General features: G+C 39.0%; 1 protein-coding gene across 1 annotated transcript in view; it reads left to right on the top strand.

The window, feature by feature from the left end:
- Positions 1-21,161, top strand: part of Spef2 (sperm flagellar 2) — a 160,004-nt gene extending 138,843 nt beyond the window's left edge. The window contains exons 33-38 of the mRNA XM_013018527.1: positions 1,039-1,221; positions 7,274-7,366; positions 10,369-10,548; positions 16,382-16,630; positions 16,885-17,007; positions 21,072-21,161. Of these exons, the coding sequence (XP_012873981.1) occupies positions 1,039-1,221; positions 7,274-7,366; positions 10,369-10,548; positions 16,382-16,630; positions 16,885-17,007; positions 21,072-21,161 (918 nt within the window). The remainder of the gene's footprint in view (positions 1-1,038; positions 1,222-7,273; positions 7,367-10,368; positions 10,549-16,381; positions 16,631-16,884; positions 17,008-21,071) is intronic.
- Positions 21,162-25,573: the final 4,412 nt, after the last annotated feature.

Here is a 25,573-nt window from a genome sequence, read left to right as displayed (position 1 = left end):
AGATGGGAAGGGATGGGAAGGGGAAACAAAGGAGGAGGCTACGATGCTTGATAAGAAATGTACTCATTATCTTGCCCATGTAATTGTAACCCCTCTGTACAGTATTTTCACAATAATATATATATATATATTAAAAAAAAGAAATTTAATAAAATTTGAATAAATGACTGACCTTGAAATTAAGACATGATATACACATGTTCAACATTTGAGAAGTGCTGATAGTCAGTTAAAAAAAAACAGCGGCTCTGAGGTACAATCAGTGACTTTGTATTTATTACTGTCTGATAAAAATATCCTAACTAGTAATAATCTATGATTCTGAGAGTCCTTGTTTTTCATCATGACCTCAGAAGACAGGTGCTGGTGACTTAATCTTGTAATCCTGGCTACTCAGGAGGCTGAAATCTGAGGATTGCAGTTCAAAGCCAGCAAACAAAGCCATGAGACTCTTATCTCCAATATATTAGCAAAAAGCTGGACGTAGAGGTATGGCTCAAATAAAGCCATGAGCAGAGGGAGAAGGTGAAATACAGATTCAGCCTCCCCACCCCCAAAAAAGAAAATCTCAGAAACCAAATGGTTAAAGAGCTCTTCCCAGGGCTGGTGTATGCCTGTAGAACCATAGAAAGCAACATGAGTAGTAAGGGTAAGACTCAAACTATGATCAGAGGCAAGTCCAGGCAAAGTTAACAAGAGAATCAATCTGAGAAACAAATGAAAGCAAAAGGACTCAGAGGTGAGTTCAATCCCAAGAGCCTCTGTCGAAGAGATACAAAGATACAAGTGTATATTGGTCATATAGCAATAAGCAAATCCCATGAATGTCGAGGAATGAAAAATAAAACACTTTCTAGTTGTTATGAATCAGTAGCCAGAAAAGGGAGCAAAAACTGAACAAAGCCGTAGTAACTGGCTGCACTTTTGGCACTATAAAGTCCTACTTCTTTCATCTGACCCTCACTTTCAGAACCTGAGTGGGCGTGGCTTCAAGGTAATCATACGAATATTCCAGTGACTTTCTTCTTCTTCTTCTAGTTGCAGGAATTAACGTCTTTATTGACAGTCAACTTTGAGTTCGTGGACTGGCGGAAATTCCTGTTAGTGGCAGCGATGCCCTGGCCCATCCCACTGGAACAGGAACTCCTCGAGACCCTGCAGAGATTCAAGGCTGCAGATAAGGCGCAGTTGGGCACCATCACTTTTGAGCAGTACATACAGGTTGATACCAGACCTAGTGGACCAGTGATGCCCTGACATCCTTTTGAGTTAGGAAGAGTTTTACCCACAGATGTCACATCACAGGCTTCAGGAGAGGACCATGGTTTTCCTTCTCAGCAGCCAAGATGATGCAATACAAAGTCCCAGGCCCAGCTAAGAGTTTGGCTCCCGGGGGGAAAAGCATGGGAGGGGAGACGGGGATGAGAGCTTTTCCCTGTCCATTAAAATCCTTTTCAGAGATGATACCACTGTTAAATGGCCACTTGTCCAATAGTAAAGAACACAGGGAAAGGAGGTATTTTTTCCTACACTTAGGGATGAGATGATTAGTAGATACTGTAATTCCTTCTGACAAACTTCATTTGAAATGTCCAGTCTGATAGGACAGATGGAGAGGGATTGTGAGACACTCTCATGGAGGTGGTTGTTGAAGTTATAAATTGAGATAACCCAAGGAATGCGATGGATGATCCAGTAGCTTAGTAATGTGAGCATTGGACTTGTCAGGGGAAAAAGGACTTCTGCTAGAATAATTGTGGTAGAAAATGGAGTACAGAAACCAGATTGAAAATGGTTGAGATAAGGAATAGGTCATTAGGATAATTGATATATGAATGGATAGATGGACAGATGACAGATGATACAGACAGACAGACAACAGATAGATAGATAGATAGATAGATAGATAGATAGATAGATAGATAGATAGATAGATAGATAGATAGCAGACAGACATAAATAGATAGCAGACATTTTAGTTACTATGACAGATATGGAATTTTTTAAACGTTTGAATAATAAATAGTAAGAATAAATTTCCATGTCTATTAGCAGCCTTGCTTGTTAATTTTGTATTTCTAATTGAATTTGTCTTTTATACACCATTTACATGACTGATTGACAGCAAAAGAGGCGAGTATTCATAAGGCATCAACTTGGAAGCAAAATATTAGCTTCTAGTGCCAGGATCCTACATGTCTCTCACTACTGAAACTTCAGATGCCTTCCTGCCTCTCTTTACTTCCTGGTTGACAGATGGAATTGTTTAGAAAGCTCCACGGTTCCCATGCTACCAAACTAGAGCCAACGAAAATAATGCATGAATTCTGAAAAGGTTCTTCATGGCTAATCAAGACACACATCTGTCTAACTGGGCTCTAAAATATTTTATTTCACAAGCAGAGTAACTGTCCTGGACTTAAAATTTTGTTAGGATTTGTTTGTTGGAAGATGAAAATTAGCAGAATAAAATTTAAACTGTTTCTCCAGTGACTTAAGATTTTTCAAAGTGGACATTCATGAAAACCTTCATTGTTTACAGTAAACAAAATAGATATGAGATATCAACACAAAATATCAAATGGAACATCTTTTATACAGCATGTAAAGAACCTAGAAGTGCCTAGCTCAAAGCAGAAAGCTCCTTTAGAGACAGTTAGATGCTGCATTTACTAGAAACTCAGAAATGTCTGCTTGAACACTGTGTTTTGGGGGCAACAGACTATTTTTAAAAGTGTCTATTCCTTGGAAGTCCCAGGGTGCTAATACCATTTGGAGATGTGTGCAGAACTTTCTCCATGCTCTCTTTAGATTCCCAACTCTTAATTAGCTCACACATACAAAACACTTCATGAAAATGAAAGTTCCTAATAGCTTTGAGGGAAAATTTTCATAAGATCTATTGAAAATTCCATATAAGAACAGTAGTTACACTAGTTAATGTAGCTGCATTGGTGAAATGAAGTCTTCTGAAGAAAAGAGCTATCTACTATACTTTCCATTTTGCCTTTATGTTTTCTATTTACCGATTGTACAGCTACTTAGAAGTAAGCTAATTTCTCCAAATTCTAAAAATGGACAGGCATTCAGCATATGAAGTTATTCAGGTCTACCTTGACTAAGCAATGAGTATCGGAGTCTGTTTGTCCCTTGTTCTAGGTCTTGAAGCTTCTTTCCTAAATTGAGTAAGTCATACACATTTAGAATTGTTTGATTTTGAAATATTTGGCTCATTTTCCTTTTTCTATTCGAATACATTTCATTACTATCTTAAAGTACTTACCCAAAGAAGTTGCAATTTAAGAAAGCAGTTTATAAAGACACCTTGATCCATGTCGCCCCTCAACAGTCTCACCCATCCATCTCCTATCTACCCCTTCTCTCACTCTTCTTAGTTTTGTAGGATATATATTGGATTCTTGTCTGCATTTCCTCCTTCGTCTCCTCTTCATTCTTCTACCTTTCCCTCTTGACCTCACTCCACACCCTTTTTAGTGCTGTTTCTTGGTGTTTTATTCTGCTGAACTTTGGTTTGGGCTTTCTATGGACTTAGACTATTTGAGATCTTCCTTGAGTCTACCATATTTCAGTTACTACATCTGTATATACTTGCATACCACCCAGCCTGTGTACTTAGGAATTTGCAAGCTAAATCTAGCTTCTATTTATAAGGGAAAACACAGATCCTTTGTCTCTTTGGGCCTGACTTATTTCACTTAACATCATTTTTCCAAGTAATGACTCATTTTCTAACAGAATGAATGTTACTATAGTCTCAGTGAGTCAGATGTTCTATTTTTCAAAGAGTATAGCAATTCATCTCTAAGGAAAATTAAACACCCTAAAATTGTTGGTAATGTTTTAGCAAGAGAGTACAAAGAATATCTTCATATTTCAAAGAGAAATCATTTAATAATTCAATAAGGTAGTATGTAATTTTGGGGGGGTCTGGTCATGGGGCCTGAACTCTGGGCCTGGGCGCTGTCCCTCAGCTCTTCAGCTCAAGGCTAGCGCTCTACCACTTGAGCCACAGTGCCACTTCTGGCTTTTTTCTTTTTGCTTATGTGGTGCTGAGGAATCGAACCCAGGGCCTCATGCATGCAAGGCAAATGCTCTACCACTGAGCCACCTTCCCAGCCCCGGTAGTATATAATTTAAACCCATTAGTACATACTACTACTAACTTTACAGGTTGCTAAAATTTTTGTAGATGATCTGTTAGAAAACAGATATTTATCTAATATGGTCCTTTTGTATGAGAAACACTGTGAAGTGTTCATCTAATTTATGAAATATCGTGTATTTTTAGAAAACTGTACAAATGAATTCTTAGTTTAAAAATCAGAGGAAATTCCAGTACATTAAACTAATTAGGGGGAGAAAGAGGGAGAAAAATGAGGAAAAGGATAACAAGTTAGACAAGAAATGTAATGACTACCTTACTTATGTTTACTTAACTGTGACCCCTCTGTACATCACCTTGACAATAAAATAAAATAAAATACTTGGATATGAAAATGATGGCTGAAAATGGAAGAAAGTGTAAGGATATTATCTTTGTTTCTTTTTCCAAATCTAATTTCTTTTAACTTTTCACATTTCTCATGATTGCTTCTGGCAATTTGATTAGAGTGTTCCTTAGTGAGGTTTTCTTTATGTTTTGTCTGCTTACAGTTTGTTGAGTCTATTTGGCAGTTTTTGTCAAATCTGGAAATTTCAGAGATTATTTTTCAAATACAGTTTTGTACCTCTGTGCCTCAAACCCATTTTGTGTTGATTAGACAAATTGGCTTATTGGAAAAGTTCTATTATTAGACAAGTTGTCCTACACATCACTCACTGATGCCTGATGTTTTTCCAATATATTCATGTTGTATTCATTTCTATAACTAAGTCTTCAAGTTTATCTGTATTTTTCTTTTCAGACCTGTCTACTATTAACAACATCCAGTGAGTTTCATCTTAGACTGTATAGTTTACACAATTCTACACATTTGAGTTGGGACCTTTTGATTATATTTCCTCGGTATGTCCACGGTTTTCTTAATCTCCTTCAATAGTCTCAGAATTGCTCTTTTAAACAGCTGGTGTATATGGAGAATATCTGTTTTAACATCCTTATCCGTTCATTCCACTATTTGCCTCATTTCAGTGTTGATTTTTTTCTGCATATGGGTCATATTTTCTGTTTATTAGTGTTTTTTTCAATGTCTAGTAATTCATACTAGAATTTTGAACATTCTTTTGTTGGATACCCAACTTTATTATTTAGCTTAGGTGTTGTCAGATATGTGATGTTTCTTAGAATCAGTTTTATTCTTTCAAATTTACTTCAAGAATTATGAAAGTGATTCCAGAGCACTCTTTATAGTGTTAATCTTATTCTACTGTAAAGGTTGTACTCAAATTCCTGTGCATTGAGGGCCTTCCATCAACAAACGATAATAACATGAACTAATCCCAACACTTGGGAGTCTCTCCAATTGTTGAGCTTACTATTTTCCAGAGCTCCTTTCTCCAACCTCTGGTATTCTCTACCCATACTACACAGGTCAAGACCTGAGGGAAATCTTGGGTACATTTCTCTGTGTGTACACTGCTCTAATATTCTTTCCAGTGAATTCTAGCCACCTTGGCCTCCTTCACCCCTGAAATCTATCTTCTGAACTCAGCAAGACTGCCAAGCCTTATGTGTTCCTTCTGGCACCACAGGTGGGAGCACAGGTAGGATTTCTCATTTTCCTGCTTATTTTCAGGAATAACTGTCTTGTATTATTTATTGTTCCATGCCTAGAAAATTCTCTTTCATGTTATTTAAGGATTGAAGATAAGCTGCCCTGTATTAATCAAGTCTAGAAGCAAAGTGCTTACCAAAGTGCTTCATCTCTCTAGTCTCAGATAAGCCACTGGGCAAGGATTTACTTCCACTCAGTAGAAAAAAAATTCTTATTTTCAAAGCTTGAGCTTATGCTGGACATTAAAATTCTTGTTTCTCACAAGCTTCCATAAAAACTGCATCTCCTTATACTAAAAACAGTCCATTCTTTTACAGGTCATATTGTATAGTCATATCTATCATCTAAAGCTCTCTTTATTTTTTGGAAGGAAAGAAGGTGAAAAGAAAGAAAGGAAGGAAAGAAAGAAGAAAAACACAGAGCATGGGCCTGAGTTAAGCTAGAAAATCCAGTAGCTCTTGGAAGAATGCGATGCTGAGGATAGGGTGTCACTCTGGAACATGATGAGCAGCCAAATAATTCTGTATATTAAGTGCTTACCAGGCATGCAAATTAAACTTCATAAAATATGTTCTTACAAATCAACTATTTTACTTGATATCCAGCAGCAGGCATAAGTGATAATTCCAAAAGGAATAATCTAAGTGCCAAATGTGTGTTTCTAACCGTCTAATTGCAATTCAGAGGAGACATCAAAGATGACTTCTCTGAGGAGAAGTGATTTAAGCTGGATCTTGAAAGATGTGTAGGCTTCTCTGGGTAGAATAGAGTCACTGAGGATATAAAGGATAACATAAAATGATGACGGTAGAAAATGGTTCTGAATAGAGAATAGATGAACATTGTATAAGGAAAAGCTGAAACAGGTAAGGAAAAGACTATAGAAACACAGTTTGAGGTTAATAGATGGCCCAGAGCCATTGGGAAGGAAAGAAAGGGTGAAGATGATAGGGCTGCTATAGGGGAAATCAAGAGGACTTGGTGATTCATGTTGGATATTGACTGAAAGAGGAAGGAATCACATTAAACATGAGGCCAATGAGATCTTGAGTCATCCAGCAACTCAATCAAGATTTTCTAACAGAAATAGTACACACTAATTCCACATGAGGCTCCAAGAATAGACAGGACATGTGGGGTATGAACTATTGTTACAGGAGCACAGATTTCCTCCAAAATGTATCCAGCGTTTGGTTAGTCAAGTTTAAGACTTCCAAGCTTAATCACATGTCCCAACAGCTAAAATATAGCTAGTATTCCTATCATAGGTGGTTTTGTTTGTATGCAGATACTAGAGTATTAATACCTCACATACCTCATCAGATGTATAAAAGTTAAAATGGAAGAATGGATTTCAAAGAAACTCCATAAATACAATTCCTGGAACTTTATCCTGTATGCTCATAGGATCTGTGCCTACATAGGAGACCATTTCTCTAGAGACTGGAATAAGATTGGCTCTGTTTCTGGCCTTGACAAGAACTGTTACCACACAGCATAATAACCTGAATGATTTTCCTTTTTGTGTGTATATGTAGGCTGGACTGTGGTTTACAGGAGATGAAGATGTGAAGATTCCAGAAAATCCTCTTGAACCCCTGCCATTTAATAGACAAGAACATCTCAGAGAGGTAAGTACATTGAACTCTGATCATCATCTTTTAGGCTGTTAAACTTGGAATATTTGCCTTAAACTCCACTCTTATCCTTTTGTTCCTTTGCTGTCTTACCCAGAGCTTACACTTTATTATTACTCACTGACGAGGCATAGAGAAGTTCTAGGGAAGGACATATGGGACCAAAATTTTAGGCAAACTCTTATTATTAGCCATACAATCTTGTCATTTTACTGGTCTCTCCACATTTCACTTTTCCAATAAGCTAAGCTGTTATGTGGCAGCTTTGTCTCTAAATGAACTTTCAATTTTAAAAGCTTACGGTATGTTTCTGTCATTTAACTAGTGTCAGTGTATTTCTTAGGTCCAATTTTCCTTCAATTTTTGTCAGACACTGAAGATTTGCATCTACTATTTTGCCTCAAAGCTGTTGCTGTCTATAACACTTGCAATAATAGCTTTATTATTAACTTTATTCCCAAGGCCATAACAGAAAGTAGGACTCTAGAATATTAAAATGCCACTCTGACTTCTTTATATATGCTTAAAACAGAACAAAAACCAAAGCCACTTTGTCAAGCTATGAGAAAAGCTGATTGGTAAATTCAGACAGTAATGAAATCTCATATATATATATATATATATATATATATATATATATCATATATCATATATCTCAACTGTTCGATTTCTAGCCAACCATTAGGTCAAAATTGCAGAGCAAAAATTGAACATAACTCCAGATATAAGCTTAAAATGAGCAATTCCCTTCAACTGGACTGGTAATTTTTTAGCACTTCTAGATGCTAGCAGGAGTGGCGGTGAATTTAAGAGGCTACAAAATTGCTGAAAATTTCCAAGAGATGAAGTTGGTAGGTACAGGTATATTGCTTGTTGCTATTTTAAATATGAAACTGGAAGACCAACATCACTTCTCCGATAAGGCTTTTGGAAGATAGTCTCTGAATGATTTTTGCCAATAACATAAACATGTTCTTCAATGCTTGAAAAGAACCTGACAGCTTGAATATCATTCCAGTAAAGTTACTCTCCTATTAAGCCAAAAGGTTACAGACCTTTCAACTGAAGGCAGAGTCTTACTGGTGTTCACTGAGCCATTTAACAGGCAAGGATCTTTTGATGCACACCTGATGCTGGAAAATTAAATGGAGAAAAAGGAAAGATCAGAGGCAGAGACAAAACCCTGGAGCCTGGGGGTATGTGTTTATATGGAGCTAAAGATAGGTGAGCGCACACATGATGAGGAAGATGAGGAGGTATGCCTCTTCCCAGTGCCCAGTACTAGATTCACAGAGATTCAGAAAACTCTAAAAATGGAATAAAAGCACAAAATCCACTGTTTCCAGGCTATGTGGTCATCATGGCATTACTCAGTCTCTATATGCCTGATTTGAGTTTTGTTTTCCTTCTGTGATTACTATGCATAGTGGGTTGATATGTTTGGCACCCCTAGAACAGTAATTGATGCATAGTAAGTCCTACATAAACATGTTAGCTTTCTATCACCATAGTGAAATACCTGATACAGACTACACATGAAGTTTAGAAACGCCTTTCTTAGCTTGTGCTTGCACAGTCCCATGAGGTTGGGCATCAGCAACACATCACAGTGCAAATGTGTCAGAGAGTGAGTGGTCATATCTCAAGGCAGGAAAAGATAGAGACAGACAGACAGACAGATAGTGAGAAAGAAAGAAAGGAAAGAAACAGAAGACACAGAGGTTCCACCATTCCCTTGGAGAGCATGTTCCAGTGATCTAAGGACTTCTTTCTTTTTATGCCTCAACTCTTGAAAGTCCACAGGACTGCTAAGTGTTACACCCCATCCCCTAACATTCCCCCTTTGGGGATACTCATCCAAACCACAGTAATAAGTACTAGCCAAATAGAAGCTAGCCACAGTAAGTACACAGTACCAGAAGGCAGTTTATGGTTCATATATTAAAACATAAATACAATGACCCACTAGAAAAAGCCACTGCCAGAGATGAGCCTGAAATGTAGTCATGTTTAAAAATCAAGATTTCCACTGTCTCCTAATAAATAGATAAAAGGTATAAAAGAGAAAACATAGAACAACAAAAACTATTTACTTATTTGTCAGTAATTAAAAGTAGAAGTCAGCTAAGAGAGAACAGCTTGGGAGCCCTGAACTCTGCTCTATTTCAGCCATAGGAACTTGTAATACATCTCTTCCTCCCCCAGCCTGTCTGTAGCCCCTTAATGAATGAAAGGGTACGGGCTACACTTTAGAGCCATGTTCAGCTACCCTGCTTTGCTCTCCGTGCCCTGTACCCTGCTTTGCCAACTGTGCCTACGTGCCACCTCTTGCACGGCTCCTACAGACAGGCCATTATCACTGACTGTGGCTTGGTTGACCCTGGAAATTCAAGTACTGGGTAGAAGTCACACTGCTGTCACACTGTCTACTGGCAGTACAGTGCACTTCATTGTGACCAGTGAGGCTTAGCCAGTTCTATTCCTGGCTTCCAGTTGTTCACATCAATAGCATCAAAGGTAGTTATCCTTGGGTTTAATAAATCCTCAGGGATTTTCTTTTACAAATTGCTTTAATTGTCATTCTGAAATCCATGAGTACTATCTTGTCCTCATTTCCATAGTGTCTGTTTACGTGAAATCTTTTCATTCCCTCAATATGGTTAAGCCCAGGTACTGGGCTTGAAATACAAACTAATGAATCCCATGTGTCTATTCTTGTCACAAATCTCTCTTCCAAATACCTGTTACCTATTTGAATAGGCTAACAGACATCTCAAATTCACTTAACTCATCCTCACTTCACCCATCTTCACTGAAATTTAGAATTTAGAGCTCAACTTTACCTGTGCTTTTATTTAGCAGATGCTTCAATTAATACCACTCACTACATAATGACTTTGTTAATGTTGCCCTCAGATGGGACTCTATTCCAAAGCCTCTCTGCTAGTAGAGTGAATTTCTTTTATCTTTGGTTGGAATTCTTTTTTGGGTAATAGTTCTTCTTCCGACTGTTTGCTGACTATGAGAAGGACCCACCCCAGCTTGACTACACTCAGATGCTGTTGTATTTCGCATGCCACCCGGACCCCGTGGAAGGTATCTACAGGGCTCTCAGTGTGGCCGTGGGGACCCATGTCTTCCGACAAGTTGAAACTCCTATGCTGACTGCAGAAAAGGTAATGACACTCCAGAAATGCACAGATTCGGAGCTAAGGAACAGGAGGAAGGAAGATGCTAAATTCCCAACACTCAGTATGAGTTGTTTCTTTTTTTGTTGTTTCATCTCCGAGGTGCCCAATATAATACTTTATACATACTGGATCTTCAACGAAGACTTTCCCAATAACACTAAGAACTGGGGGGAGGAGGACAAATTCAATCACATGCTTTGCTTTGGTAGGAAAATTCTACTCCATTTCTTGGTAGAATCAAAATTTGCTCTAGAAATGACAGGATTTCTTTTTGCCTGAGGTACTGAATCTGAGAAATGAAAAGGAAATGGGTATTGACCACTTTGTGTGTTACTTTGTAGAAACTGTATTTGAAACAAGCTTATACTTTCAGCTGCATCTATATAGGTGGTTCTTTTTATAATTTTAAAAGATATTTCATTATCTTTAAGTAGTTGTACATAGAAGTTACCATTTAACAAAGTATTTTATGAATACAATACATCTTGATCAATGTGATTTTTGACAGTATTTCAGGCCACACTCCACTACCTAAAAGCTGAAGATACTTTGGCTCACCTGCCCCCAAGGACAAAGAAGCTTAGTAGCTAACTAAAATGCCACCATACCACCTCCTTTGAGATTTCTGAGGGATAGACAGTTATGTCTTTTCAGGTGGGAAAACCTGCAGTCCGAGCAGAGTGGGCTATGTGTCAGTGCAAATTGCATAGTTGGCCTAACTACAGTCTTCCCTTTTCAAGAAAGAGAAATACTACAAGAAATGGGAGGCTCCTGGGGCAATATTCTTGCTGGGGAAGACAGAGTTCTTTAGATGTGAACCTAAACTTTAGCTCTGACACATGGATAGCAGCAATCATTTTTCCCTTGAAGAAGGGCTAGAATAACGCTAGTAGATGGTTACAGTATAATGTAGGGATCTTGTATCTAGTGTGCTATAAGCTGCTGATTCAACACAAAGCTGCAAAAATACTAACCTTGAGCAAGAATGGTGTTTGTCTTCTTAAACAGAAATAGAATACTTTATATTTTCCTCAACTATGTGAGGAGTTAGGTATGGTCTGCATTCCTGGGGATGGCAATGCTTCTTTCTTGATGTTCCTGTGCCCTACTATGCATGGGGATCTATGAATTGAGCCTGAGAGAGGACGCAGGGGTTCCACAATTCCCTTGGAATGAATGCCATTAATGGTCTAGGAATTTCTCTGTAGGCCTCATCTCTTAAAAGTCCACAGAACCACCCACTTTCCTGAATTCAGATGATATTAGACTCCTTTCCCCCGCTACTTTCCATCATAGCTGTGTGTTCCTGAAGTCCACTGAGCTTCCTTGCAGGAGGATGGTTTGATGACTTCTTCAATGTCAGCACTAGACTGGCATCCTGTGGGAAGGAGGTTGACGAGGAGCAGCCTCTCGTCTCACTCGGCCTCGTTCAGTTTAGGACAAAGCATGCCACGATGCTCAGTGAGCTCATGGCTCAACCAGCTCATTCATTCATTTTGTAAATTGTACTCTTTCTGTACCCTTTCAATCTTTGAGACATTCAGAAGACAAATTGATTTTCCTAAAAGGACTCTATATATTTGTCACATCTGTGTCAAAAAGAATAATTTTTCCCAATAGGAAGGGAACTCAGAATAAAGAGCAGATACACACTGGGCCTTTCCAATCACAAGAGGCACTTGGGCCTTTCACCCTGGCCCCCGCTTTTGATTCTTTTTTTGGGGGGGTCTGGTTGTGGGGCCTGAACTCTAGACCTGGGTGCTGTCCCTCAGCTCTTCAGCTCAACGCTAGTGCTCTACCACTTGAGCCACAGCACCACTTCCAGGTTTTTTCTTTTTGCTTATGTGGAGCTGAGGAATTGAACCCAGGGCCTCAGGCATGCAAGGCAAGTACTCTACCACTGAGCCACCTTCCCAGCCCCCGCTTTTGATTCTTACTGTTACCTCCACCGAAGTATGATTTTTCACAGCTCAAAGTGTGGATCCCTCCCCATTTTCCAAGGCCATGAGTATCCATTATGAATTCCAGATTATTCTTCCCCTGGTGACACTCATCTGGCCCTGAGTTATATTCAGAACTTCTCTGCTAGGTTGAACATCATATGCAAATATAGAGTATTTCAATAAATACATATTAAGTATTGGGACCACACTTGACCTAGGAGAATATCATTGAACAAAAATGTAGATTGCACAGAATAATGATTTACAAACAATTTTTAAAAACTGGAGTTTGAGTAGGAGGAAATGCAGCAGCTGAGGGGGAGTTACTGTGTTCGTTAAAGTGTCTGTCTATAAAGAGAATTATAAAGACATGGAGAAAAGGGTCAGAGATGGCCCCGTGAGGAAGCATTTTAAGACCGGACAACACTGAATGTATAAGACCTAACATGGGTTTGGACCTTGTGTGTTCCAAGGAACAGAGTTGGTCAGCACAAATAGAAAAAGTAGGATTTGAGTGATCATAGTGCAGAAGAAAAGAGAGAAAGGACTTGGGTCACCATGGAGATCTTAGCTTAACGCTGCTCTAAACAAGATGAAAAATCCTTGGGAAAACCAAATTAAACTACTTCAGGATCTCTCTGCTCCACTGAGAACAAACAGAGCAATGACGGAAGCAAGGGAGAGAAGTAAGCCCACTTAGTCATTAATACAGTTTGTTTATCCATTGAATTCTGCTGCTAAATTAGTCCTACCTTGAGTCTGGAACAACTTGCAACCCAAAGTAGCTTCACATAGCACATATACTCAATGTTATGAACAAGGGAAAATAAGAGAGAGGGAGAGCACAATGAATGGGCTCTGATCTCCAGGGTAGAGAAGAGGAGTGCAGATCTTCCAGGAAGATGTGCATGATCCCAGCAGCAACCACCAACCTAATTAGGATCATGGGCATCATGGGTAGCACTACATTAGACAATTCAATATGAATTCTAGTTTCAGCATAACCTAATGTTTATTAGGCATAGTTGAATTTATTTGGCATTATTTGAATTTTCATCAATATATCCTTGGTTTGAAAAGGCTGTAAATCCCACTCCAAGTAACCTATGCAATATACTTTCTTCATACTTGTATCAATTGTTCATCTGATTCATATCTAACAAATTGAACACTATTGCTTTTATACACTATTAAAATCTCTTTTGTTTTTCTGTATAATTAAAAAAAATGGAAGAGAAGGGGAAAGGGAGCATTGCTTGAGTTGTTACCCTAGCAACAAAGTCACCTCAGCAGGCGGCAATCAAGCTACCTAGGACCAGAGGCTTTAGTTGCTCCCATCCATGAACCCTAATGCGAACACATCCTGAGTGCTGCTCTGGAGAGATCTGTTCAAATCCAAAGGCACAGTACAGAAATGGAACCAAGCAACAGAGATCTGTGGGCCCTGAGGCACTGGGGAGCCTTTCTCCAACTCATGGACCTGTTCCTAGCTTAGAGTGATCCTTAAGAGCTTTTGAAATCCAGAAACTGCCCACTTCCTTCATTTTCACTTGTCCCTGGTCCTTAACATCTTGTGGCAATTATTCTGCTCTATTTCTGAGTCATTTCCAACTGTGTTCTAGTTTCCTGGGCAACCTCATCTCAGAAGGCCATCATAAAGAGCTTGCTTAGAAATCACACTTCCAGCTGATCTATATTCACTCCCAAGGCATTCAGTCAGGTCTCTGCTTTTGCTTTCCGTGTAAACAACTGGAAATCTCCCCCGGAATTTCTTTCTTCCTTACTCTACCATTCATGCTGGTGTTACTCAATATGGCTCAGACCTTTTGTTAAGTTCTATAGCTTCTTGAATAATTTTAAAAGAAGCCCAAGAGCAAGGCACTGGTCAGTAATGTACTAGTCCTGGTGAATAAATGACATTTGCGGGGAAAATTGTTCATTCTGCAACCTTTGTAGCACTGGATTGTGAGGCCGGGATGTAGTAAATTGTGAGTTTGACTCTCCTACATAGAAAAGTGTTACATTAAATAAAAAACCTCTTTGGTAGGAGTATTGGTGGCCCTGGGGCTCAAGGCACATAAATCTCTAATTCCATTCTTTTTTTTGATGCCTTTCCCACATTAGTTCCCAGAACTGACCTTATTTTCTGCCTTCTGAGATACAGTCCTGAGTTGACTGAAGGATAGAAATGTGTGGTCTGGAAGATGTTCAGGCACCAGTCCAAAGATGAACTTGTTGGAAATCCTTGAGGCCTAAGGGCTGTCTCTGAGAGCTACCTCAGTGCCACGGGTCCCCTGTTTACAAATAAAGTGACCCTTGGAATTCTGATACCACTAATACTTACTCCTTCAAAAGCCCTGACTTTTCCTCTACCTAGTATCACTGATCTTGCTCATAGAGCATCATTCACATTTTCTCTCTTCAGAGTCTGTTGGAGAGAATCTCCTTTCCTAACATAGCCTCACGCGCCCAGAATGCTGAACTGTCCTCCTTTAGTCTGATCTGGGCTTCATCACTTTTCCTCCCCACCGTCTGAATCACTAACCTATTCTCCCCCAGCCCCATAAATCAAAATAATCAAAAACATTTTGTTTTAGTTTTCTATGATGTAAGGAGGATACAGATATTTTTCACTCTAAAGTGTTTAATGTGGCTCCTGTGTGTCATCCGAGCTAGTTGGGAAGCTGAGGCAGGGAGGAACAAGGTTGGAGGTTAGCCCGGCGTGCAAGACTCCTTCTTCACCAATAATAAAATGACATTGAGTGCCTATTATCCTAGTTTCATGGGAAGTATAAAGAGGCAAATTGTGGTCTAGATGATTACCCAGGCAGAAAGCAAAACTGTTTCAAAAATGGCCAATGCAGTAGGTGCCAGGTGCCCCACACTTGTAATCCTAGCTACTTGGGATGCTGAAATCTGAAGATCATGGTTCAAAGCCAGCCTGGACAGGCAAGTCCGTGAGATTCTTATCTTCATGTAGCCACCAATCAGCTTGAAGTTGAGCTCTGGCTTCAGTTGTAGAACACTAGCCTTAAACAGAAAAACTCAGGGACAATGCCCATGCCTTAAGTTCAAGTCCCACAACCAGTACACACACACACAAACACACATACACACAGACAAAACACCAGTGCAATAAGGGGCTAAAGATATTTCTTTATATTACTATATATCTTTCAAAGCTATAATTTCCATATTGTATTCCATCACATACACACACACACACACACACACACACACACACACACACACACACACATATATATGTCATTTTTAGAATAATAGGTTTTCTATTATACTGAAATAATTCAAAAATATTTATCCTCTTGGATTTTTATTCCTGGATTTATACTAAGTCAAAGAATTCAAATATTTTCTATGCTTTTATAACCTAAGAAATTATCTCAGCAGCATTTTATTCTCTGCCATCTACAAAATGTGCCTGAGCTCATGCTGTTAGCCAAGAGTAATAGTAGGAATCACTGGTGGATCTGAAATAATAATTTACCATAAGCCCAGTCTATTCAAATTCACATCCTGTCAAAAACCTATAGTCATGTGTAGAAGCCTGACACTACTTCTACAAATTTAGTTCAGTGTCTACTTGAGTAAATTGATATCACTGGCAATGCAGTAAGTACAAAGGCTTTTGGAAAAAAGAATAAGTCTTCACTGACATTGACTAAAGTGCTAAGGACAGTTGGTCCAAGATTTTGATGTTGCGAATCCCAATGCAGCTAGCACATTCTCTTCTCCATTTTGTTTAGGTTGTGTTAGGCATTAGTGTTCCATTGCATGAATTAGTGCTTTCTAAATGCCTCTACTGCTGAAAGCACTTTAGTCTGACTTTGCATTTTCTTCATTTAACTTTGCAGACTTCCTTCTCCACTGATATAAGTCCCATTGAAGAATTTCCTGAACCTGAGGAAAATGTCACAGGAGAGGAGAGGGAAATAAGAGAGGAGAGGGATGAGAGAGAACAGAAGGAAGAAGAAGTCCTTGAAAATACAAACACTGAAAAGATTTCCATAGAGACACTACTCAAGGTGTTCCAAGGAGGAAACGAAGCACAAGATGTGAACAGATTTGTCATCCATCTAAAGTCAGAGAACATTTATGCTGAGGTTGGTTAGCTTATTTGTAAAACAGACAAGTGTACATTGGGAAAGCTGGCCTTAGTTTTGGGTATATTTAAATGGATTTGCTTGGGAAAATATCACAGTGTAAAAATTAATTATGGGGATTTCTTTAATAAGAAAACATTTTATTATCTCCAGAATGCTAACATTATCTTAATTACCTTCATTAAATTATATGACACTATTATCACAATTACTAACGTTAAATTAATTACCCTTATTTTTGTTCTTCTTTAAAGAGCTTCAACAAAACATTTCAGGATCTTGGTTCCAGGAACCTGGAGCCAATTGAAGTTTCTCTCCTCTTGAAGCATCCTTTCATTCAAGACCTGATTGCAAATTATTCAGACTACAAATTTCCTGTGAGTATGACTGCAAGCTGTTACTATCTGGAGCTCAAGATCAGAGCACACTGAGAATTTCTAATGTGGCTCTCAGGGAAGACGAATTTGGCCATGGAGTGCAAAAAGGCACAGGGTCCATAGTAGTGAAGCAGTTCTCAGTGTCAAGAATCTTTCTCACTATTATGAGGCTACCGCAGAAGACTAGTGATACAAATAGTTAAAGCTGGGTCTGTGGACCATTAAATTATGGACTATTTCTGGTGATATAATGATCCTAGCATATAGGAAAAGAGTGCAGATAAGATCCTTCCTGTCCAAGAGAACTAACCAAAGATTTAAGGTCTCCAGCCAAGCATTGACATGTCCGTCAAACTCAAATCACAGAATATATTGTCTATAGGTAGAACTGATAGTACATAAGAAAGATAAGGTTTCAGTTCCATCAAGAAAGCAATACGTAAAATGAGGAAATTAAAGAAAATTGGGGAAGATCGGGGACTGGTGGCTTATGCCTATAATCCTGGCCACTCAAGAGACTGAGATCTGAGCATCATGGCTCCAATGCAGCCCCAGCAGAAAAGCCTGTGGAACTCTAATCTCCAACTAACCACCAAAAAGCCAGAAATAGAGGTGTGACACAAATGGTAGAGTGCCAGCTTTGAGCAAAAACAAAAAGTAAGAGCATGATACTATAATACTATAAGTTCAAACCCCAATACAGACACACACACCAAAACACACACACACACACACACAAATGAGCAGAGGGAATAGATAGGCTCAACAAAATATAAGGAAGAAATAAAAAAAGAACAGCAACTCAGAGATCACACAGTAGGCAGCCAGGTCACAGGCACTGGAACAAATCTCAAGCTTTCAGTAGCATGCGCTGAGGCAAGTGGAGATTGGTTCTGTCATTCCCCTGTACCAGTTTAACAGCATGACGTCTCTCTGGTTCCTGCTACCCATTTATTGAACTAGAAAGGGTTTGTTGAGTTTGAGATTAAAAGCCCTTTCTCTTTGCTAAAATCCATGGGGTCTAAGAAGCATTTTTCCTGACTTTTTAGCAATAATTTTTTTTACAGTTTTGCCCAGAAATGGAACTATCTTTGTATCTGAGTTTAATTGTTCTAAATTGAGGCTCCTTTTTGATATCAATTTTATAACCTATATTCAAACTAATTGAAATTGATTTTTATAAAGCTAACTGCTTTTGAGACCTTCAGCACATCCAGAAGTGAAATATAATTATAGCATTTAAGAACCCAGGTTTAGAATCAGAGAATTGTGAATCTGGACCTTTTGACCACTACCCATCAGCTATCTGATTGCAACTGTCTCCAAATCCTGGCTGTCTCCTCTGTTAAGTGGGAAATCACAGCCAATCCTATTCAATAGAATGACTGAAGATTATGACAGATCCTGCATGTAAAGTACCTGTCATGGAAGCTGTCACGTGAAAAGTGCTATAAAGATGGCCACTGAAACTGCCCTAATCACAGACACCAGGAGCATAAGCTTCCCTGCATAGCAAATGCAGTTGTCATTCTTAAACAAATCTCACTTCCATTTGGAAGACAATTCTTACCTGCAAGAATTACAAGGGAATGATATAAGATAGACCAACTAAGTACAAAATTATACACATTCAAAAGGTGACTTTTGTGTGCTAGAAGCATGGGGATCTGCTCAGTGTAAAATTAAACTGTTCTGGAAAGATGGACAGTGGAGAGAGAGATAAGGAGGTCTGAATACATTTTGTTACTGGCTGGAAAGATGGCAGCCTCCTCAGTGAAAAGCAGGCCTGGAAGATGGTATGACAGTGGGACTCTGTGGGTAGATCTAATGCCTAGAAGAGCCATTGGCAAGAATAGAGTATGACCCCCCTGAATTAGTAAAAAAAAATCAGGCCAGATTGCAAAGAACTACAAGAAAATCTGGATTACATTTGAAAAATAATGCTGTATGAATAGGCTTCTAAGGAGCTGAGTGGAAGGGGGTTGATGTCTTGATCCCTAAATATTTCTGTCACCAAACCACATCATGTCATCATGACATCTTCTATAAAGTGAGTTCCACTACATTTTATCCACATGTCAGGAAAGAAGCTTCTTATTTTGAACCAGTAAAATCACTTACAAAATCTCTGGGAATGACATATAGTAAGATTCATTTTTTTTACCCAGAAAAAGTAGGAGCATAAAATGATAGCATACTTCCTTCCTGAGTGGGAAGAAAACTTTCTGCAATGTCAGAGTGATTTGGAATATCATCACTCTGACCAGAGTGACTAAACATGATTCCCTTGTAGAGAAGATTCTGTTTGCTATTTCACCTGAAAGAAGAAAGCCCCTAGATGACTTCCTGTGAGAGTGGACCTTGAAATAAGATCCGACAGCAAATCCTAATGGGAATCCTCCAGGAAAGCTGGCATCCACAGGACTCTATTCCAATGGTTTCTCTCATTTGGAAGTAGTTTTCTCAACCTGCTAGATTCCTCAACTGAGCTACTTTGGACAGTCTAGTTCCTCTTTGTGTGGGACTGTCTCAAATGGAGCATAATATCAAAGATTCTGGGCTCCTACAAACTACATTCTAGGAGCATCTTACATGTTGAGCTACAAAACTACCTCTAACTTTTTCCCTGCTGTGCAGTCCCTCTCAAGATGAATCCTCCAGTTAGCCTGTTTCCTAATGTCGCTCACTCAAGAACTCCCTTAGCACAAAGCTAATGTGCTCATCAGCAAACGAACTAGCTAAGTAATCCATTGCCAGAATACTTCTTTAAGATATGTCTAAGTTAGATTCTTCGATTCTTGTTCTTGCCCTTCACATTTCATTGTGGCTGGTTTGATTGGAGTAAAACAAACAGTTGGTTCTCATTGAGATGACTGTGAATCAAGGAGACTTGTATCCATGACCTGGAAAGCCTACATTCTGACACTTAAAATGAAACAATGTCCTTTTTTTGAGAAAGATATTCAATGCTTGTTTTTATTATCAAGGAAAGGAAAAGAAAGGAAAGGAAAGGGCAAAGGGGAAAGTGAAAAGAGGAAAAGGGAAAGGGAAAGGAAGGAAAACTATCTTGAAAACTTGGAGTCTATCATACCCACCTACCATTTTTTTTTGCTCCAGATATCCATGCACAAGTAAATAGATCACATTTTAAAAACAAACTTAAACCACAGTGATGTTATTTGGAGATTGCTCCAAGATAAGCAGAGCAAAAGCTAGAGTGTGGTTTTTCAAGATTAAAATGTTGTTTGCTATCATAAACAGTGGAAAGTGAAGGTTGCTGCCTGACAGCCCTGTTTTTATAAGATGTGTGTATAGGAGCTGAAACATTGAAAATGATGTATCTTTGTGTGCAATGATGATGACATGTTCCTAATATAAGGTGAACTGGCTTTGAACTTATGAGATGGTGCTCTGAAGCTTCACCTCTGAGATGTGTGTACCTGGGCAAGTAACCTCACATTATCTCAGCTCTCTGATCCGTAAACCAGTTTTGTATGGATGAAATGGGCTAATAAATATAATATGGTTAGCTCAGTTCCTGGCAGCTAAAAATCACTTTGATGTTAGATGTTACACCTTCTACTGTTTTATGGCAAGAGAAGCTGAAATGACAGCTCTATCATCATCATCATCATCTTCTTCTTCTTCTTCATTATTATTATTATTATTTGTCAGTTGTGGGTCTTGAACTCAAGGACTGTCCCTGAGCCTCTTTGTGCTCAAGGCTAGCACTCTACCACTTGAGCCACTTCTGGTTTTTAAATGGTTAATCGGAGATAAGTCTCACAGGGATTTTTCTACCAAACTGACTTCAAATCATGATCATCAGATCTCAACCCTCCTGAGTAGCTAGGATTACAGGTATGAGTCTCCAGCACCCAGCTGACAGCTCTATTATTAAGAGAGAGAAAAAACCTTAGCTAGCTTAGGTGTAACTACTCCGTTTCAGAGTGAGATTCAAACTCAATGAAACGTTTTCTCCAAAGGGAGGCAGGGAAGAAACATTGTTCATCATTAATCAAACACTCTCATTTTTGTAACTTTCTTTGAATGTTTTCTTTTAGGATATTAAAATGATTCTGCAGAGGAATGAACACATTCAAGGAAGTGATGGAGAGAGGTCACCTTCAAGAGTTGCAGAGGAAAAGAAATGAAGACGAATGAATGTGATTTTTTAAACATAATTTAGCAATGAATCTTCTGAAAATTAAGTGTGAATGTGGTGTGTGTCATACTGTTTGAGATGTGACTCCTGCAGTTCACGGGGTGAGGGGGAGGGGAAGGAAATGCCTGAAAAGGAAATCTTGCTCAATGATCAGTCATCAGCCTTGAAGAAAGTGCAAATACCCAAAGTAAGCAAAGCAGCATTTTGAAGTCATTCTGAAAATAGAAAATACCAGAAACTTTACTGAGAGAATTGCCCTAGGAGAAGTAGCTATGTTAGGTGAAACCCCTGAAGAAAAGTTCCCCCAAATTCCTACCAGGGAAGAACTGCTCTGTACAAACCCTCTCGCTCCTCATGCTATAAGACAAGGTGCATTTCAGTGTTCCAGGAGAAGCCTTCTTTATCAAGCTGCTAGTACCCTTGGGCCCCTTTTGCCTATTAATAATTAATTTCTTTAGCAGAAGGTTTCCTTCATGCACAATAGTACTTGTGCAAGTGTGCTGATTGATATTGATCAGGTGTATTGATCAATACGAGAGTGAACATCAATGACATATTTTGAGAAAGTGTCTTGAAAAATTGAGTGGGGATGTTGTCTGGGCTTCCCTGGCCTCTCGGTGGGGTGGGTTACAGGATGCCAATTCTGAAGGTTTCTTGGGATGGATCCACTCTGTGTATTCAGCTTCCCAATGCCCCAGAGGTCTGGTACCTGATTTCTCTATCCACAAGCCAGAATGTGGATGACTCACCCACTTCTGTGACTTGACGGGTGTAACTGCGGCTGAGAGCCTTGACACTTCCATTCCTGACCTCCTCTGAAATCCTATCAAATCTCTGTCTTCATATTCTTAGGCAGTGTTTATGTCAAATTCACCAGGTGTGGGATGGAATTCCTGCTCTCCGTCCCGCTCCTCTGCATTTTCCCCTATTAAAGCAACTCAGTCTTACTATTCTACCCAAAGACCTTGAAGTCATCCTTCCCTTGACTCTTAGCTCCACTCCATCAGTACATAGCTTCCCAATGTATCTATCCTCAAATCTTCCTTACTTTCATCACAAGAATACTGTTCCAAAATCCCATCATATCCTGCCTGGATCTTTGCAGCAGTTCCCTATCCTTACCCCCTGATAAGCTATTTTTACCACAGCAGCTAGACAAGAGATTCTCCAGTGCAAGTCATGCCATATTCTCTTCTTTTCCCACCCCTCTATTGGCATGTTATCTAGAGCAGGTTCTTACTTGGACATTACTATCCCTGCATCCTCTCTGATCTGACCTGCCATTTCCCCCTATTTCTCTCTATTTAAACAACAAGCCCACCTAACTTGTCACAGAAGATACCAGGCACCCTCCTGCCTCAGGCTCTTTGCATTTGCTCCTCTCCCTGGTTGGACGGATTTTTCCCCAGTGCCTCTGGATGGTTTGTCACATGACTTCCTTCAAGTCTCTGTTCAAATGACACTTTATTTTCTTTTTTGGGGGGTCTGGTTGTGGGGCCTGAACTCTGGGCCTGGCCTGGGCGCTGTCCCTCAGCTCTTCAGCTCAAGGCTAGCACTCTACCACTTGAGCCACAGCCCCACTTCCGGGTTTTTTTTTCTGCTTATGTGGTGCTGAGGAATTGAATCCAGGGCCTCAGGCATGCAAGGCAAGCACTCTACCACTGAGCCACCTTCCCAGCCCTGACACTTTATTTTCTAAAGCTTTCCTTCACCAGGTAATACACAACAGGAACAAGGCATCTTATCAACACCACACACTTTCTAACTTTTCTTCATTGCATTTACCAATTTCTGCAAAGTTACAGGTTTACTCTATTGTCTGTCAATCCAATGGGTTGCAAGCTCCACAATCATCTTTCTTTCCTTTCTTCTTTTCTTCTGTCTGTCCTCCTCTTTTCTTCCTCTCTTTTCTCCCTCTTGCTTCCTTTCTTCCTTCTTTTCTTTCTTTCTTCCTTCCTTCCTTCCTTCTTTCTTATTTTTGCATTTCTTTACTATTGTGCCTAGTACCTAAAACTAAAACCATAACCAGCAGATCCGGTCATAGTGAGCCTCTCTATCATAACAATGTATCCTCTTTCTCGTGTTGACCATTTATTATTTCCTTTTGCTATCATTTCCACAGTATTAAAATTACATTTTTCCTACTGTCCAATAGGTCCTATTTCCATGAAACCTTAGTTAGGAAAGTTATATAGCTCATGCAGAGTCACAGAACTGATAAATAGACACAGACTAGAAACCTAATTCTAACCCTCAAAGCCATCATGTTACCTAATTTTCTACATTTGGCTATAAATAAGCAATTAAACAAAGAATGAAAGAAATATGGCTTCATGGTATTTAAAAGCAAAATGAAATCTTTTATAAACTAAGCACAATCTAATTTGCTGTGATATGTGCCTCCTAATGAATATCTTCAGGATATCAGTAATAGTATGATAACTGAGTTAAATGATCAATTTCTTCTGGTCTGCTATGGTGAGACATCAACAGCAAACTGTGCCTGGTTCTTGGGCATACATTGTAACACATGCACACACTATACACAGAGAAGTTGGTTCCATATAAACATAAACACATACACTTATGTACACACATGCTGTATTCAGATAGGCAGAAACTCAAAACTCCTTAGCCTTTGCCTTGAGAAGCAAAGCAAAGCTTCAGATTAGAGAACAACAGAGCCATCTCTAACCATTTCTAAAGGTGTTTAGGTGAAGTGTCTTGTCTCTGCTCTCCAGGGATGAGCCAACATGAACTGTGATTGGAATTGATTGGAATTCCATGAGCTCTTCCTTGCCAGATGCACAGAGTGTGGGGGAGAGGGGATATGATATGGCAAAGATGGGAATGGCCATGATAGAAGCCCAGTGCTTCACCCTTTTGTTGTTTCAAAGAAATTCAATAGTCCCTCCTCAATGAACACTTTTCATTTGGTCTTTATTGAATAAGAATCTCTCCCTCTCTGGAACACTTTGACTATACTTATCCCACCATTTGAGCATTCCATGATCCTCATACTAGAAGTAACTTGGAGCCCAATATCATACAGCAGTCACTTGGCTGGTTTCCTGTTCAAGGCAGACTGGAGTTCCCTGGGGGAGAGTAGAGTGGGGGTGAAGGGAATAAAGTTATTCAATTAGCACTTGACATAATGACCCACTGTGGTATCACACATCTGGGAAGTTCACTGGGAGGAACTCCTCCTCTTAACCTCCAGTTTTGATTAATAGCAATAGCTATTGTTCTTATAGTCACCTGAGCTCAAAACCTCAGTGCTGGCTGTATCATAATCCCTAACTTCAAACCATGCTACAGATCCAAAGTAACGAATACAACATGACACTGACACAATAACATACAGATTAATGGAATATGGAGATGACACAGAAATAAGACCATCCAATCAGACAGCTATGGTCATCTGATTTTCAACAAGGGCACCAAAAGTTCATGTTGGAGAAAGATAGCCTTTTCAACAAATAGTGCTGGGAAAATTGGATGTCCTCATGCAGAAGACTGAAAGTGGGTTCCTACCTCTTAACTTTTGTGTATACACAAAACAAATTGCAAATGGGTCACAGATCTTAATGAAGACCTAAGAATTTGAAACTGTTCCATGAAAATACTTCAAGATATAGAAAGATATAATAAGAATAGGTAATATTCTCTTAATAAAATTAAGTTTTTCAGAAAGTAAGAATAAGAATTGAAAACTAGGATTGCATCAAGTGTAGTTTATGCACAGCAGAGGAGGTAATTATAAAAATCAGAAAACCTACAGAGAAAAACCCTTTACCAGTTATTCATAGAATAAAGGGTGTTTATCTAGAATATATAAAAAGCTCTAAAAATTAAACAGCAAAAGAATAAATAATCCAATTAAAATAGACAAATGAGACATTTCAAAAGAAGGACAAATGGCTAACATATGAAGTAATGCTCAACATCCATAGACATAAAAGAAATGCAGACCAAAACAACCTTGACATGCCATCTCATCCCAGCCAGAATCATTATCATCAAGAAAATAAATACTGTCAAGGATGCAGAAAACCATTACTCTGATTATAATATGGCAAATATCATAGTAAAACCTCTTGGTACAATTGATATGCACTTAGAAAATAAATGACATGAAAGTAAAACAGGTCCTGTTTGTGTGTGGGAAATCAGTGGAGGTGTAAGGGTAAAAAGCAAGAGTGAATGCTGGAGAGGATGGTCAAAGCACAATAGCCCTTAGTATTATTATATGAAAACTGGAGGAAAGTTTTTGCGAAGTGGGAGGAGATAGAGTGATATTGGTGGGATGCATTATATTCACCTGTGGAAATGTCACAATGAACCCCCTCTTGGAAATTAGTGTATGCTATAAAAATTCATCAACAAAACAGAGGGAGA

The sequence above is a fragment of the Dipodomys ordii genome, unplaced genomic scaffold, assembly GCF_000151885.1.
Source record: "Dipodomys ordii isolate 6190 unplaced genomic scaffold, Dord_2.0 Scaffold41, whole genome shotgun sequence".
NCBI classification, from domain to species: domain Eukaryota; kingdom Metazoa; phylum Chordata; class Mammalia; order Rodentia; family Heteromyidae; genus Dipodomys; species Dipodomys ordii.
Note: the sequence above shows the minus strand (reverse complement) of the source record. Positions and strands in the feature narration are given on the sequence as shown.